Here is a 16919-nt window from a genome sequence, read left to right as displayed (position 1 = left end):
ATTCTCAAAGAGTTTGAAAATTCAGTGAGCATTCTATGAACATTTAGTGTCCAGCAGGAAGAACAGTCTGAGCCCAGCTAAGAAATACGTGTGTATATTTAAACTAAAGCTAGAAAAAAAGACATCACTTTCAAGAAAATTCAGATCAGTGTATTCAGTACTTTCAGACACAGTATATTTTATATATAATCTCTCTATATTTTAATATAACTTATAAAAATTTATAGTAGTGAATAATTATGATACCACCACCAACCCTTGTAAATTAACTAGTGTTACCATATGTCTAGGGCTTCCAAAACAGTTTTTCTTTTCCTCTGGAGGGAAAGTTGGACTTTGGCCATGTACCTAAGGTCCTAAGGCAAGGACTAGTCTGGCAGCAGTAGCTCCAGCCCTGTGCTAGCAATAGAAAACAACTCCCCCAAAGCTGCAGAGCACACTGCTGCCAGTGCAGAACCAGGCCTGAGAGATGTGTCCCACACTCTGTCTGAGCTGTGCAGCTGATCCATGGGTATTCCTATGCCCAGACTGTCCTGGCTGCTTTGGATTTGTTACACACACAGGGTAGAAATTCTCTGTTGCTGTGCAGGGCAGAGCATATCAGGCTCTTTTCCTATGAATTGTACAAGATGTGAGGCCATGTTCTCATATGGAATTTCCCAGATATACAAAAGCCTTGTTCTAGGCAGGTAAATCGCCAGCCAGTGGTAGGAATACAGGATTCAAAGTAAACAGAGACCTACGAGCATGTGCACCATATGCTGTAAAAATTCCCCAGGATGGAGGGGAAAGTGGAGGGGCTTTATCCCTGAAACACACTTGGGGAAGGAGTTGGACGGGCCATGAAGTAAGGATAACTCCTAGAATCACTGTCCCAAAGAAATGCTTTAACATGCATTTAAAACGCATGTTTTTATTCACAGCATCCTGCCCTGCTTACATTTAAGACAAACAGCAAAGCCATCCTTCAAGAATGTTTTAAACCAGTGCAATGAAGTAATTAAAAAAGGCAATAATATTAGTGGTGTGAAGTGGTGCCTGTGTCTCACCCCTGCAGGGACTGTAGTTTTTTACAGGAGCTGTTGGTCCAGGACTGTCAGTGCTAGTGATAAACTGGTACTAAAGTGGGTCAGCAGCACCACAGAATCTACAGTGGAAATACTTGTAAAACTAGAAGTATGTGTCCTTTGCTAATCTATTTAACATTTTGGTTTCTCGGTAACAAAATTTGTTTGGAGTAGTATTTTCTCAGGCTTTTTGTTATCTCACGTACAATAGCACCACTTTCCTGGGTACCAGTGGAGGAAGGTTGCAGCTGGCAGATCACTGGCTGAGCAGGGCCAACAGGTGCCTCTCTAATTACATCCCCGACCCTTCTTTCAGAAGCTGGGATAGCACAGGCACTAATCTTTCTTAATCCGGGAGGAGGGATGCAGAACTTTGATTTGCCTACAGACACATGTCCCAGATTCTGGGGAATTAAGTTACCCAATGACCTTTTATTAAGGCATATGCCTTAAAAGCAGTTCCCAAGGCCACAGCAGCACTTCCCAGATCAGCACCCATGCAGCCAGAAATAATGAATTTATGCTCTGGCCAGCCATGGCATTCAAATCTAACAGACTTGATTAAAAGGAGAAGCTGCAGCCAACACCTAGCCTGGTCCAAACATGACTACACTCCCCAAACTATGCCAACAGCCCAAAGTGTTATTCCAGTGGTATGCAGAGTCCAGTGAAGAGATATAAAATTGATCAAGCAAATGTAGCATCTCTCCGAGGAGGAAAGGCTGAAGGAACCGGTGCTGTTCAGCCTGGAGCAGACAGCTGAGAGAAAACATCATCCCTATCTGCAGGGAGGGCTCAGAGGAGGGACCAAGTGCAGCTCCTTGAGACCAGCAATGGCACAAGAGGAATGGGCAGAAACTAATGCCCAGGAGTTCCACCAGAACACGAGGAAAAACTTTACTGTGCGGTGACCGAGCACTGGGAGAGACTGTCCAGAGAGGATGTGGAGTTTTACTCGCAGAATCGTCTGGTCGCGATTCTGCGCCATATGCTCTGGGACGGCCCTGCACGAGTAGAGAGGTGAGACCGGGTGACCCACGGGTGTCCCTTGCAGCCTGACCCATTCCGTGATTCTGGGATCATGACCAGTGGCGCCGTCCCAGCGCGCCCGTGTCACCGGCTTTGGGCTACGCGGAACGACCGACCCGCCTTGCCAGGCTGCCTCTGCTCGCGCCGTCCGCGAACCAAGGGGACGTCCGGTGCATCCTCAGCTTGCCACGCCCGGCCGCGCAGTATTTCTCTATTTTTTTTTTCTCTTCCTAGCGGAGCCAAAAGCCGCCCTTTGGGCCTCGCTTTGGCGCGGAGTGTGCTGATTGGTCGCTTTGAACGGGCCCGGCGCGGCGCCATTGGCGGAGCGCGGCGGGCGGCCGGTTCGAATGCGCGGTGGCCCCGCCCCCACCTCGCGCGACGGACGTGCCTGTGCGGCGGCGGCTCGTGCGGCGCGCGCGCAGCGGCTCCGCAGGTGAGGGGCGCGCGGTGGGGCCGTTGGTGTGCGCGGCCGCGTGAGGGGCAGGGGGGAGGCGGGGGAGAGGGGTGCGCGCTCCCAAGCCCGTGCGGGGTCCCGAGCCCGTGCAGGGACAACGCGGCCACCCGAACCTTCCCAGTCTGCGGCGGGAAGCGCCTTGGAGAGCTGGGCAGGGAACGGGGGAGCGCCTCGGGGAGGGCGGGAGTGGGGCAGGGGCTGGCCTGCACTGAGCGGGGCCTGCGCGGCGAGCGGACGCTGCCCGCCCTGGCCGGAACTGGCAGCCTCCCGGAGCCGTAGGTAACTCGGATCTGCTTGGTATCCGTAACCTCTCCGAGGCTGGTGCTGGTCCGGAGCAGCGAGGGAGTTGTGGGGTGCCAGACCTGGCTGCTGCCTCCGCGTCCTGCTCTGCCGGCTGTGCGGGGAGCTCGCCCAGTATTATCCTGGGTGTTCCTGGTGTTCCCTGGCTTGGCCAACACCCGCTTCCCCGATTTTTATATAGTGGCGTTCCTATCTGTTTCTAGCTTATTGCTCTTGCTTGAGTAGTTAGGTAAAAGTGATGAGTAGGATGCGCTTTTTTCAGTTCCCTGGAGGAGCTTTTTTCAAAGTTTTTTAAATTATTTTTTTTGTCTTTGGAATCATTGCCCACTCATACTTTGGGGTGTAGTTTTCCTAGTTGGAATTCTGAATAAATGTATTCTGTGTTTTTGTTGATGAAAACAGTTAAGCGCTTCACTTTGTATCTTAATTATGTGAGGCACAGCTCGCAAAGACTTGACATAGGTTCATTGACTTGTCTGTGTTCAGGACAACAACTGTTCACCTTCATTTTCTGTTTCTTTTTCCTGTCCATTTCAGGGTAATCACAGCAATGGATGATTACACAAAAATAGAGAAGATTGGGGAAGGTAAGTATGGAGAGCAGTGAGCTTTTACAGTTTGAGCTATGAAGTGTCCCAGAAGCTTTGTGCACTCTGCCTGTTGCAAGAACCACTGAGATTCAACCAAGTGGCTAAATTGTGGCTTAATTACTGTGGTAGTTATTTAAGTCTGTAAAAGCTTTCTTTTCTTTCTATCCCTTTTTTTGAAAGTGACATGGTCTTTTTAAAACAACTGACCAGTGTTGAAAAGTGTCTGCCTTAATTTTGATGGCTAATGGTATAACATTTCTCCAAAAGGGAGAAAAAATACGTTCTGGGTCCTGAAACCAGCTTACAGTTTGGGAAGCTCCTCCATTTCTCTGAGTATGAATTTACCAGTTGCCCCTGAAGTTGTGCAATGTGTTGTTTTTCTTGGAGCTGCTGGTAGGGAGTAATATTTTCTGGATTGTTCTGCTCTGATTGTACATGGGCAGTGTGGGTGTCAAGGGAAAGCAAGATGGTAAAGCTCTGTGGACAAGTGAATTTTTAACAATTATTGTATGTTGAGGCACAAAGAAGACGGCTTACAAAGAAGATGGCTTCAATGCAGATGTTAGTCACAACCCCTCTGTTACTGGAAATCCAGCCTGTGTTAACTGTATAAGTCAGTATGTTTTATAACACATTACATAAGGCTCTAGCCTTAAGTAGACTTGAAAATTTGAAGTACATTGCTCTGAGGCAATAGCAAAAGGTGTGCTTGGTTCTTGCAACAAGTCTTTGTAACCAAAGCCTTATGTGTGAATCTTTCTGAAATAAACTAGTTTGGGCTTCATGACCAGGATTAATGCTTCAGGAAGGGTAAAAAGAAAAGGCTTACACTGTCTTGGTTTGAGGGTTCTGCTTCTGTGAACACTGATAACTAAGATGGATTGATTTGAGATTTACTATTGGTTCCAATTTCAGCTTCTGCTGAGACCAACAGCACTAGTCTCTCTCCTGCACTGAGGATTGTGCCAGACGTATTTCTACGGCTCACACCCAGGATGACTGGATCTCAGACTGCAGAAGGAGCACTACTTCCATTTGCAGCTAAACTGTTAGCATTTTAATATGATGTATCAACGGCAAAATCATAATCCTTTATAATGATCTTGCCTAAAAGTTAATCAATTTGAAATTCAAATAATATCTGATTTTATAACTACATCTTCTAAATATTCACCTTTCACACTTAGGCTTTTAAATACCCTGTTCTAAGAAATGCTACACTTCATGGGTGGCATGCTTTAAACAAAGAAAAATATTGCTCAGTTAAACTCCACACCTAAGTAGTAGCTGGTATCCTAAACCAATACTTCATTTTTAAGGACTTTTCCTATGTTAGCAGCTCATGTTTGCAATTAACTTTTTTTGTACCTGGAGCTGGTACTTCCTATATTTGTTTCCGTGTCTTTTTGTTCAGGTACCTATGGTGTTGTGTATAAAGGTCGTCACAAAACCACAGGCCAAGTGGTTGCAATGAAGAAAATACGTCTAGAAAGTGAGGAGGAAGGTGTTCCAAGTACTGCTATCCGAGAAATTTCTTTATTAAAAGAGCTGAATCATCCCAATATAGTCTGGTATGCATATACTGGTATTTGGCTAAACTCTTGCAAGGGCACTAGGTCCCATCAGATCATAAGTTATTTTTCCATTCATCTAGCGAGGTGAGAACCTCTCTGCTTAATACAGTGTCTGCTTCGCAGAAAATAGTTTAAATTCCATATTTATGCTGGTTTTCTAATTAAGCCTTTTTCATGCTGCCTCTTTTCATTCTAGAAATCTAACAATTTTTTGTTAATTTAAAAACTTCTGCAAATTCTTTTCAGAGAGGTTACTGTGAGAATGGAGGCAGCATACCTCATGAAAACTGGCTGAAGCTGTTATTTTAGGTAGTTTCAGAAGTTTATTTACCACATTGCAATAGACCACTTGACTTCAGTGTTCTGATGTTCCTCCCTGCTGTTCTGTATCAGGAATTCACATGTGTTTTGATGCTGTCATAGCTAGCACTCCTGAACTATGAGTGAAACTTCCATCAGTGACATGTAAAAATGATTGCAGCTATTGTCTTCCCTGCAACAACTCTTCGTGCTCTTTGATTCAGCAAAATACTTTATTTTACTGTGCCTTAAAGCTGGCCAACTTCCTACATTGAGGCACTACAGCCAGGTAATGTCTCAATGTATGTATGCTTGGGTTTAGGAACCCCTACACTCTAATAAGGATGAAGAAGATACTTAAAAATATGTGCAAATCCTGCTGTATCTATTAGATTCCTATTAAATATTCCCTTAAGCCCTCCTAGTAATTCAGGCTCTGCTGTGACAAGCCAGCTTCAAAGAGAAGCTAGGCATCAACATGCACAGGTGGGATTTTTTTTTTAATGGCAACAGTATTTTTTCTTCACACTCCTGTGTCTGATCTGAGAGAACATAAGTTTAAGAGCAAGCATTTAGGAGTTTATCTCAGTTTGATACTTTCAGATAAACTTGATTTTCCAGATGACAGTGTAACTCACTAAGTCTGTTGTTTGATGACTTAAGGCTTCCATAATAGGAACCTGGAAATACGAGATTGTATCCCTGTTGAGAGAGAAAATGTGAGTTCATGCATTTTGCAGTGGAAGTAATTTTATTCTCAATTTTTAGTCTTCAGGATGTTCTCATGCAGGATTCAAGACTGTACCTCGTCTTTGAATTTCTTTCCATGGATCTCAAGAAATATTTGGATAGTATTCCATCTGGCCAGTATTTGGAGCGTTCACGTGTTAAGGTAATGAGGACAATTTCTTATCCTAAAACGGAATTTAAGTTAAAGATGACCTACTAAGCTATAAGCAGCTCTTATTTTCAGTATAATTAACTCCTTGAAGAGATATGGAAGGTTAAATAACCAGGTGTAGATAATAAGATGAATGTGAGTTCTGCTTTCAAATGCCACTTGAAAATCTTCTAGTTACTTAGATTATCTTAAAACTAATCTTCAGAATTAATTTGTGTAGCTTTTTCATTGATATTAACTCAATATCTGCAATGCTTTGGATCTCCATTTCCTGCTGCTGTGGGGAGAGCTAATGAAGGGAACACCTTTGTGTTGCAGGACACTGACATGTACTAAATATAACTCCTTTCTTTTTCTTCCCACCTCATCCTTTCTAGAGTTATCTGTACCAAATTTTGCAAGGTATTGTTTTCTGCCACTCAAGAAGAGTTCTGCACAGAGACTTGAAACCTCAGAACCTCCTGATAGATGACAAGGGGGTGATTAAACTGGCGGACTTCGGATTGGCCCGAGCCTTTGGAATTCCAGTGCGGGTTTATACTCATGAAGTAAGTTGGGGCATAATTCTGGTGGTTTGGATTGTGCCTACTTGCTTCCTGCTAAGAATTGATTCTGAAACAGCTAAAAATAATCAATTTTTTTAAGCCATAAGCTAACAAAACTATGAAAACTATGAAAAAGTTATGTTTAATTTTCCAAAACACTTTTCCACCTCTTTGACTGTGGTTTCGCTCTATGGTTCCAAAGCATTTTATGACTCCCACTCACAGTGAGTCAGATGGGATTCAAACATGTTGCTCACTGTCTCATAAAGATGTTTTTGCTTTGCAAAGCACTCAGGTTTGAGGGGTTTTGTGTCTGGGTGCCAAAGGATTCCTGCTCTTAGGGAAGTTGTGCAGGCAGCTGCTTTTCTTGTAGTAGAAGCTACTGCAATGGAATTGGTTTGTCTACAAATGAAATTTGAAACTAGTATTACACTTTCACTAGAACTTCTAGTACTGGCTATTTTTAGAAAAAAAATACGAATGCTGCTTAATAATAAGCCATTGTTTTTTGCATTCAGTTAAAGGACTTGATTCCACAAATTTAACCTTTCCTTGTTCCACAGGTAGTGACACTGTGGTACAGGTCTCCAGAGGTGTTGCTGGGATCTGCTCGTTACTCTACTCCTGTAGATATCTGGAGCATAGGGACCATATTTGCTGAGTTGGCAACTAAAAAGCCACTTTTCCATGGGGATTCCGAGATTGACCAGATCTTCAGAATCTTCAGGTATGTGAGGCTGAACCTTTCCTCGCTACCTGTGTGGCATCACACAAAAGTTCTGTGTAGTTAGAAATGTAATAGCACATAAAAGATTTCAGACTAAACTGCTTAATATTTTGCTTACATTTGCACAGAGCTTTAGGGACCCCCAACAATGAGGTATGGCCTGAGGTTGAATCCCTGCAAGACTATAAAAACACATTCCCAAAATGGAAACCTGTCAGCCTTGAAACACATGTCAAAAACTTGGATAAAGATGGACTTGATCTGCTGGCTGTAAGTAGTCTGTCCTAAACTGCTGACTAAGAAACTGAGTGGGCTGTTTGGAATACTCCAGAATACACAAAGCTGTACTTACAGTCATGGCTCGAAGGAAAAAATGGAGATCTTCAAGCTATCAGCAGTGATATGAGCCTTCATTCTTGTAGAACTGACATTCACTCCTTTCACAAATAATACCAGACTATTTTTCACATGAAGCAATTATGCCTGTTTTTTATAATAAAAAAGGTAAAACTTGAATGTGAGAATAAATCTTTACTTAGAGGTGTAAGTGAAGGCTTCTGCCCATGAAGTAGCTGTCACCTTTCTACTGCCAGCACCAATTGTGATGTGGCTGTATGATTCCTGAACCAGTTGGAAATGTTTATTTTATGGTAGCATGTGGATTAATCTTGGTGGGCTCATCTTGAGTAAGCTTTCATGATGGTCTTAACTGAATAAACAAGGCTAGAAACAGCTGAATGTAGATTAGCTGAGACAAGAAACTTAGTGCAAGTCTCTCTGTAGTGTCTGTCTCAATTGCCCTTAAATTTGGAGTAAAATATTTTTGGCTGTGGTGTATTAACTTTTAATTGCTATCTTTTGTGTCTAGTGTGAGTTTCCTTTAGTTCTGTGGCCAGGCAGTTAAACTACCACACCAGGCTGTAATTGGCAAGCTCTTCATCAGTCTTTCCAAGTGCTCTTCCAGCTCATGTGCTGCCACTGCGGGCTATTTTCGGTCACATTTTACATATCCTGAGGTATCATAATGTACCTTGGTTGTCCTTTGGGTGTTCTAAAGCTGCATTTGTACAGTGCAGACCTAGATTTGGGGGGTGTGGGTTGGGTGCTCTGTGTGTTTCAAGACAAGCTGGCACTTCAGAACCCCCTTGTACAGCAGTACCTGTGTACCTGGCTCATGGCTATAAGCAGTCACAAAGCAGTTCATTACCCATATTGGTAACAGAGCAGAATATGCTTCATGAAGCAGTGTTACCCAAAAAGCTCCAATGATCGCAATTTCTCACAGTTTTTCTTGGGGGAACGAGCCCCAGTTCACACTGGCTGCCTGAACATTTGTTGAACAGGTAGTCGTCCTGGATAGCTCTGATCCTTGCAGCGCAGTTGTCTTACAAAGATAAGACCCATGACAGCATCTTTCTTAAATCAGTTTGAAATAGAATTGTTGCTGACTGTATTTACAAACTAAAATCAATGGAACAGGCAGTAGAATCTTGTTGAAACAGCTGTATGAAAAGGACTTGCCAAGGGCTCATCTGAGCTTAGGTGGAGCTTCACTGTGTGAAGCCAGTGGTTGGGGCTGCTGCTAATAAAGGCAACTAAAAAAAGTACTAGTTCTTCATGGTGTTAACATCATTCTAGTCTCAAAGCATATTAAATTCTCTGAAGTCTTGTACAGTTCTGCCTTAATCAGTGTTGACATTATAGTTTCCTATTAGTGCCTGGTGACAGTTGTATTCCTGACTGGAATCCCTTTAAGTTTCCTATGGCACTTTTAAACCTGCAATATAATTGTAAAGGCAACAAAATGGAATAGCTTGTTCTACAGCACAAGGTCAGATATGTCAATGAAAATGTTTTAATGTTTAACTTTTTTTCTAGACTATTGCAGATGGAATCAGTACGTAAAGGGGCTGTCTTTGAAAATATCTTACCACAAAAATGTGTAACTAAATTGCGTGAGTGAGGTTGTGAGCTTAAGACCTTTATAAGCTAAATTACTTTTATGGCCAGCATTCCAAAGTACTTGATGGCTGTCTTCAAAAACATTGAATTATCAGGACATTAGATGCCAAGAAAAACTAATGTTCCAGACTGCTTCGAGAAGTTTCCTTCACTTACTCTATTAGTTGTAGTGCAAGTAGTCTCAGTGTCACAGCATCCCTTTTTCAGAGAAATTTCCCTCTTTTGAGTCAATTTTGAGAGAACCTTTGGTATCAGAGTTAACTATAGGACACTGTTCTGGGTATAGTTAATGGGAACCTGCCACAAAGTAAAACTGGACACGCAAGGTTAAATCTAGAGGCAGCATTGCATTTGGCAGAAGTTCAGAGAATATAAATGCAAATTCAGTGGTTGAAATCAGCTTGGAAGACTCCCTGTAGAATGAAGTGTAATGATAGCTAAATGTCAAGACTAAATAACTGGGCAGAGTAATACTGGTGAAGTTTCATTCTGGAAGATATATTTGTTGTGCAGACAGGGGAGAGGCAGCTGGTGGAATCCTGATTATTTTGAATTTGGAATGGTCTGTTCTTTAGTAAGGAGAAATAAAAAGACTTTGCTTGTTTTGGGTCTAGTACAAAACTGCTGAATGCTTCATTCTTTTTTTGACCCTTGTATGATATAAGCTACAGATGCTTTTTTTAAATGGCTAGAAATCAAATTTCCTCCTGTTTTAGAAACTTCTGGGGCTTTTTTTAATGGCTGTGACACCCCCTCTTTTTGCTGTCATCACCTTTATTGATGTATTCAATTGAAGTATTTTATTGCAAAGAGACTCGAGTTTTATCTGTTTTCTTCAGTTCTACCTGTTGTCATCTACTTTCCTATTTGTATTTTGAAACTGTGAGCATTCTCTTATTTTAATTTTAAAGTCGCCAATCTGAGTAGAAGCCATTTGACATCACTTTGTTCAATGTCAGTAACAAAACAAGTGTAAGACCACTTGCCCTTGTAAACATTTAGGGTTTTAACAGCTTAAAGCTTATTAATTTCCCTCAGTAAGAAGATGAGACAATTATTGCTGCTTGGTGCCTGGTTCTGGATTTAGTTCACTGGATCTGGTACCCACACACAGGCAAGGGCTTGGTTATTAAGCAAGGTGGTAAATGAGATTCTTCATTTTCTGAGATGTTATGCACTGCTACTGACTTGTAGGGGAAATAATTCCTCTAACTAAGAGAGCACAGAAGAAAGGGGAAAAATGTCTTCATTATTATTGTTATTATGGTTAAATATCTATCTATTTAACATGATTTTAGTTCAAATTTCATGAGGAAGTAAATGTGTTTCTTTTTTCTTCCAGAAAATGTTAATTTATGATCCTGCAAAAAGGATTTCTGGCAAAATGGCCTTGAACCATCCATATTTTGATGACTTGGACAAATCCACTCTTCCTGCTAATCTGATTAAGAAATAGCTAGACTTTTGGACTAAATCATCCAGAGTGAAATAATTATGAATACTTTTACTCTTAAGTCAGTAATTTGTATGTCTGTCTTTTTGCTCTTAAGGCTGGTTGTATTCAGTTTGTTTTAAATGTTATCTAAGTGTAAATATTAACCTGTTAGTGCTGAGTTCAAATACAATGCAAATATTACTGCAATTAATGCAGTCAACTTTCTATAAATAAAGCTTTAATCCCAGTGAAGGACTGAATTTATTTCTAGGCCACGGCTGCTCTACAGAAGGACTTGTTTTCTTTGGAATGCACTGGAAAGGTACCACTTGACTGAAAAAACTGCTAATTCAAATTTCTAAATGGTTGTTCCTGCTATGATAGGAAATTCTCAAGTTTGATTTATTTGTGTCATGTCAGTTACAATTTTACTTGAGCATGGCAATTGATGTGCCAAAGGACATCAACTGTGAGATATGCTGAAGAAAAGCAATTTACAAGAGTGTAGATGGCCAAACTGATTTTAAGTTTTGAGTTTCTGAAGGCAGCTGCAAATCATTATTTGAGAAAAGTTCCTTGCTCTGTTTTTCTTATCTTGGAGGCCCAAGAATTTACTGAGATGTTTGCATGTGAATTCCTAGGAATCATAATCAAACTGAGATGCCACGTGGCTACAGACTTTCCCATAATTAAAGCAGAGGCTTTCTAAAGCTCCCTGGCATTTAACTGAACAGGTGAGAGTATTGTCAAAAGTTCAAATAAATTTCAAAGGTGTGTACTAATGATGGATTGTGTGTTAGTTTCCAATCACTACCTCTATTCTTAACCTTCAGACACAGCAGTAGGGATGGGGTGTACATCTGGCCTAAGTTTTATTTGCTCTAGGAACTGAAGTGCTACTTTCCTTGTTGGTTAGGGGCCAAGGCTTGCAGCACAGTGGGGAGTAGTATTGAAAGTATTTAAATTTCTAAATCAGGTGTGTGAAAGCACTGATATGAACTCTATAAACAGTGAGGTTTGTAGGAACCCTGTCCTACAGCTGCTGAATCTGGACACTAAAAGCAGTGGAGATGATGACATCTGTCCTGTTCATCACATGTTTATTGTGTCCATGAATAGCTGAAAGTGTTAGACCGAGCTTTTGTTAACAAGTAGTATGGTGAGAGATAAATACCACTTGAGGTGTTACTACTGTTTTCTGCAAAGTGCTTCACCTCCAGAACTATTGGAGACTTTGCTTAATGGAGTCATTTAATAGCAAAGCACTGAGGAGGAAAGTTTTTTTGAAATCATACAGGTAAGTTATTTAACTGAAGGCAGGAGGGGAGAAGATTGTGATGGCTGACTCCTTCCTGTTAACACCAGTGGTGAAAGGATGCAATTTCAAGACAAAGTAGGGACCTAATTAGTTTTCATTTGCATGTGGTAACTTGATACAGGCTTTTACAGGCCAAGAGATTCGTAATTGCTGCAGCTAGTTGGTTACCTTGGTGTAGAAAAAGGGGAACCTGCCAGTAACTTTAAATAAGCATTATTTTTCTTTAAAAAAATCACTTTTCCTGCAATACTGGTAAAGCCTTATTTTTGTTTTGTAATTGGTGTCTCGGATTAATGTGATACTGGGAATGCTTTAGCCTATCTTAACTAACAAGTACTAAAATTTCCAAAGAGTTTTTCAAACAATAACTTACTCCAAGTCTGCAGTCTTGTTTACCCAGGCACTGTAACAGCTGCTGTGACATGACTGTAGCTCTGAATGAGCTATTATAGTGCTCCTAGTACATGGGAGGGGCAGGCAAACACAATACTGTCTATCTGCCCCAGGTGCAATCAGGTGCTGAATATCATACTGAGACACCTGACTTACTGTCACAGCTCCACTGTTATCAATGAGGCAAAGTTACCAGTGAGGCAAACTGCATTTCTTATGGAATTGTCTGCCCTTGGTAACTGCCTTGCTGCTTGCACCTAGCATGTGGAAGGTTTGTGATGCTCAAACTTTGGCCACCTAAAACTCAATTTTATTCCAGTGAAAACTGGGTGTACCCTGTACTTTGGGGATTTAACCCACTGTGGGTGATAATCAGCAGATCTATTTATTGATATCTATTGCAGTAGCTTTCTTCTGAATGTTGTAAGAACTGGGGATGAAATTATTTAAAAGCAATCTGCTCCTCTCTAAAATGAAGTTCTGTAAATGTAATGTTGCATCAGTATTGCCTCTGGTACCGTGGCTGCTCAGTATCTTGTTTTCTACTAGAGTGTAAGTAAATCCCAGCTGAAAATTATAAACTTGGTGTTTGACTTCATTTGCTAGTCCTCCATACCATTAAAAAGTAATACAGGTGAAAAAGTTTTGTGTATACATGAGTAGGATTTTACATGGGATCAAATTAGGGTTTTGGGAGGGGTTTGAGGTTTTTTTAAGTTGACAAGTGCTAGTGCAATGCTGAAGTGTGGGGTAGGTGTAAGTTGTATATTGGTCTAGAGGGGATGGGAAATGTACCTGCTGGAATCAGAAAGAAGACACCTATTCAGTCTGATTACATTTGCTACACTTAAAATTACTTTAAAGCAGCAAATGACTGGGAACTGACCTGTGTTCCCATGCTGGTATCTGGTGTTACTCCTGAACAGCCAGTTTTGAACAGCATTATTTCCTTTTTGATGCCCACAGACCTGCACAAAGGCACAGCACTACCACTGTCTCTGATTTTATTTTATATTGGTTTTGTAAAGACTGAGTATGAATAAAGAAACACTGATATACAGGCCTTACTTTCATTAAGCCTGACTATTCATTCTCCACTAAGCTACTTGCCTTATTTTCTGACAAGGTACATAAATTTATGGAGTAATCTAAGAATTTCTCATTGCTTTGACCATCAGCTTGCTCTGGTTTTACATCTGCTGCATCAATGATTCATTCCAGGTAATGGCTTTTGATTTTGTTCCCAACTGTATTCCTGTATAAAGCACTGTCTCCTCGTGTGTAAATGTCAGCAGGGTACTGGGTATTCTCCTCTGCTGGGCATATTTTACTTCAGCCTGGCTATTTCAATATATTCTTGTTGTGTTTGAATCAATAGCAGGCTACTGGTGCTGCTGCTGATAGATTGAATGATCTCAAACATGTATCTCCAATACAGGTGGCTGGCTGCCTTTAATGGAAGAATTGGAGGTGAGAGCTGGTCTCTCCAAATTGCTAAACTGACAGGCATTATGCCCTGGGAAATAATTAGTGGCTTTACAGGAATAGTAATATTCAGTTCTTTGAATTTAATCAAAATCTTTCTGCTGACCTCTGAAGGGTTTAGATCAGACTGTAGGGGATATTAGGAGGGGATATTTTAAAAAATGTTTTTTCCCCAACTATTTTAAGTGACAACCAATTGAATTCTTAAAAAAGCCTGTATATAACTCACAAAAAAACCCAAAAAAACCCAAAAAAAAAACCAACAAAAAACACCTGGCCAAATGCAAGGCAAAGTGTTTGACTGAGAGCCAAAACCAGGGATCTGTGTAATTTCCAGCATGGATCCTTGGGCCTGAGGAGTGTATTTTTCCCATGACAGCTTGGACTTGCTTAGCATGGCCCATGGGCCCTTCTAATCCATGTGGAGCTGAAAGAGCTTCCCTCTTTTTCATTTGCTCTGCATCTACTCCTTTTCTTTGCACAAGACACATTAACTATCACTTTTCCTGCCAACTGTTGGTCTTTCAGAAGAGAGTGGGGATTTTTTGTGTAAAAAAGGAGAGAATTTGTGCCTATATCATTAAAATTCTTCACTGCCATTTCCAACTACCCTTCAGTGCTGTTTTTCTCCTCTCTTATCTATTGCCTTAAGAGGCATCTCAGATGGACTTTAAGGCCATTCCCCTTGCCAATGATTAGAGGAAGAACATCACAGTCTAGCCAAGAGCTGGCTTTGCATTTCTTGCTTCCAGTGGGGACTAACAACAAGGAGGAGGGTTACCTAACACCTGAGGGCGTCCCATCTTGACTCTTTCATATAAGAGGAGAGCTCTAAAATGCTCCCAACTGGTGGCATGGGGGGATGAAAGGAGAGGTCAGTCTTTCTCCCCCTGTAGGTTCTCTCAGTGGATCAGGGCCTAGCAGGCCTTCAGACCCCTGTGGGGATCAGGAAGGATTTAACTAGTTCAAGGCAGGCAAGGAAAAGACTGTGTCTCTTAGTGTCGCTCTTGGTGGGTCATCTTTGGTAACTTCCCCACAGGATCTGAACTTTTTTTGAAAAAAACCAAACAAACCAGTCCTTGACTTTGTGTGCTTCATTTCAACCCTTTGCCACGTAAGCTGTGGACAGGAGTGTAAATATTCCGCAGCTGTTTATTCTGAACTGTGTTTGATTTGGGCTCTGAGCATGTAACATTTTGTCTTACAAATGTGACTAAGACCTGTCAGTTTTTCTCCCCACAATCCACACGTTTCTGAAATATCCATTAACTCGCTGGCTGCAAGAAAGGAGGGGGGCTCTCTTCTCTTAGATTTGTCTTGATCTCTTTTTGATTTTAAAACTATCATCTGAGGATGAGGCATTACAACTTCTAATAATTACCTCACACAGCTCAGAATCTCTTCCTGAGGTGTACTGGAACTACTGAATTCCTGGGAAGCTACTCAGCATCCTTTGGTGATGGGCAAAAGGATAAAAAAAGGAACCAAAACAGTGTAGGACATATAAAATTGGCAGATGAATAAGAAAGCTTAACATTTAAAAGACTTCAGGTAATTCCTTTTTATTTATTATTTTTTTAATCTTATGGTGTAAATCTGGTACTTTTCCCTAGATTTAATTTAGTAGTTAAATAAATTCTATTTTCTTTCTTAGTATCTGGGGCTTAATATACACATGTATGAAAATAAAATAATGGAACTGTACCAGAGATTATTTCTGAAGAACTGCAACAAGACATGCAAAGTCCTGATGTACACTTGGGATAAAAGTAACATTTTTTTATTATTTGTAAAGTTAGTGTTGCCTCTCTCTTGGCCACGTGGTGTCACTCTGGCACCTCGGTACTGGCAGCCATGCAGGGGGGCAGGGAAGAGGAGAAAAACTGAATCTCCTGGCTCCATGAAAAATTGAAGGGTATTTATTTTCTGGTAGGCAGCCAGGCTGAAAATAATATCTGAATTGAAAGCCTTTCATGAAACATCTGGGCAGTTGAATTTTGCAAACTTCAAAGATGTCCAGTACCGTACTGTCATACTGATTTCTCTCTTTACTGAAGAATCACTTAGGCTAATGCACAAAAGCCTATGTAAACACCATTTCATATTGAAATTAATGATCAAAATTATTATGCTTAATAAATCAACTATCACAGGAATGCCAGTCAATATAGTTAAACTACAACAGGCTAAATTTGCTATAAATTGCCCACAGTGGCCAGTTTTGCAGTGGATTTTTTGGGAGTTTGCATGCTTAATCTCCAGGTTTTCTATTTGGGATTTGATACGTGTGTGCAAAATTTGGCCTGTGGTTTTGTTTTGTAGTCTGTCATTTTTTTAAGTACCTTTTATAAGCTTGACTAGATTCTCTACTGGTAAATAATGGTAATAATAATAATAGAGTCACATAAATAGCAATCGAGAATCTGGTCCTCAACACTGACTTCAAATATTATTTTTCCTTGTTGATATGTGTTCTCCTAAATGCAAAAGCTAAAAGCAGAACTATGTCAAATACTTCCTAGATGACTCCATCTGCTCTTAGAGCCATGGTCATACAGTCACATACCTGGTAAAATTCACCCCGGTGCTGGTAATGAAGCAGTAAGATTTTCTTCTCTCAATGTACAGAGTGATGTACAGCTAAATAACCATCATATGTTTACACTAATAATTCTGTTCACTGAGCTGCTTGAGGCAGAAATTTAAGTGCTAATGTATAGGAGCTATACTTTGATAGTTATTCTTGGAAATGAAAAAATGCACTAATAATTTCCCAGTTCTCATTCAAGTACTCATAATATAGTCTAGGTAAAATTGAATTTTACACATAGCAAAAGAT

At 40.9% G+C, this 16919-nt stretch overlaps 1 protein-coding gene across 3 annotated transcripts; it reads left to right on the top strand.

The window, feature by feature from the left end:
* Positions 1–2422: 2422 nt before the first annotated feature.
* Positions 2423–11131, top strand: CDK1 (cyclin dependent kinase 1). 3 transcript variants are annotated; one of them, XM_005520429.3, is made up of 8 exons: positions 2423–2529; positions 3388–3437; positions 4855–5011; positions 6083–6206; positions 6593–6763; positions 7324–7487; positions 7616–7757; positions 10792–11131. In XM_005520429.3, exons 1-8 carry the CDS (start codon positions 2444–2446, stop codon positions 10903–10905), a joined length of 1008 nt encoding a protein of 335 aa, XP_005520486.2. In that variant the 5' UTR covers positions 2423–2443; the 3' UTR covers positions 10906–11131. The 3 variants fall into 3 exon arrangements, with proteins under 3 accessions (XP_005520486.2, XP_087915695.1, XP_014105596.1); XM_088059569.1 differs by lacking the exon at positions 2423–2529 and adding an exon at positions 2812–2829; XM_014250121.2 differs by lacking the exon at positions 2423–2529 and adding an exon at positions 4356–4488 and having other exon boundaries at positions 3390–3437.
* The last annotated feature ends 5788 nt before the right edge of the window (positions 11132–16919 follow it).

Source organism: Pseudopodoces humilis, chromosome 9, assembly GCF_049639895.1.
Source record: "Pseudopodoces humilis isolate 2021_Gansu_Grassland_sample_001 chromosome 9, ASM4963989v1, whole genome shotgun sequence".
Taxonomy (NCBI): domain Eukaryota; kingdom Metazoa; phylum Chordata; class Aves; order Passeriformes; family Paridae; genus Pseudopodoces; species Pseudopodoces humilis.
This window is presented reverse-complemented; position numbering and strand designations above follow the sequence as displayed.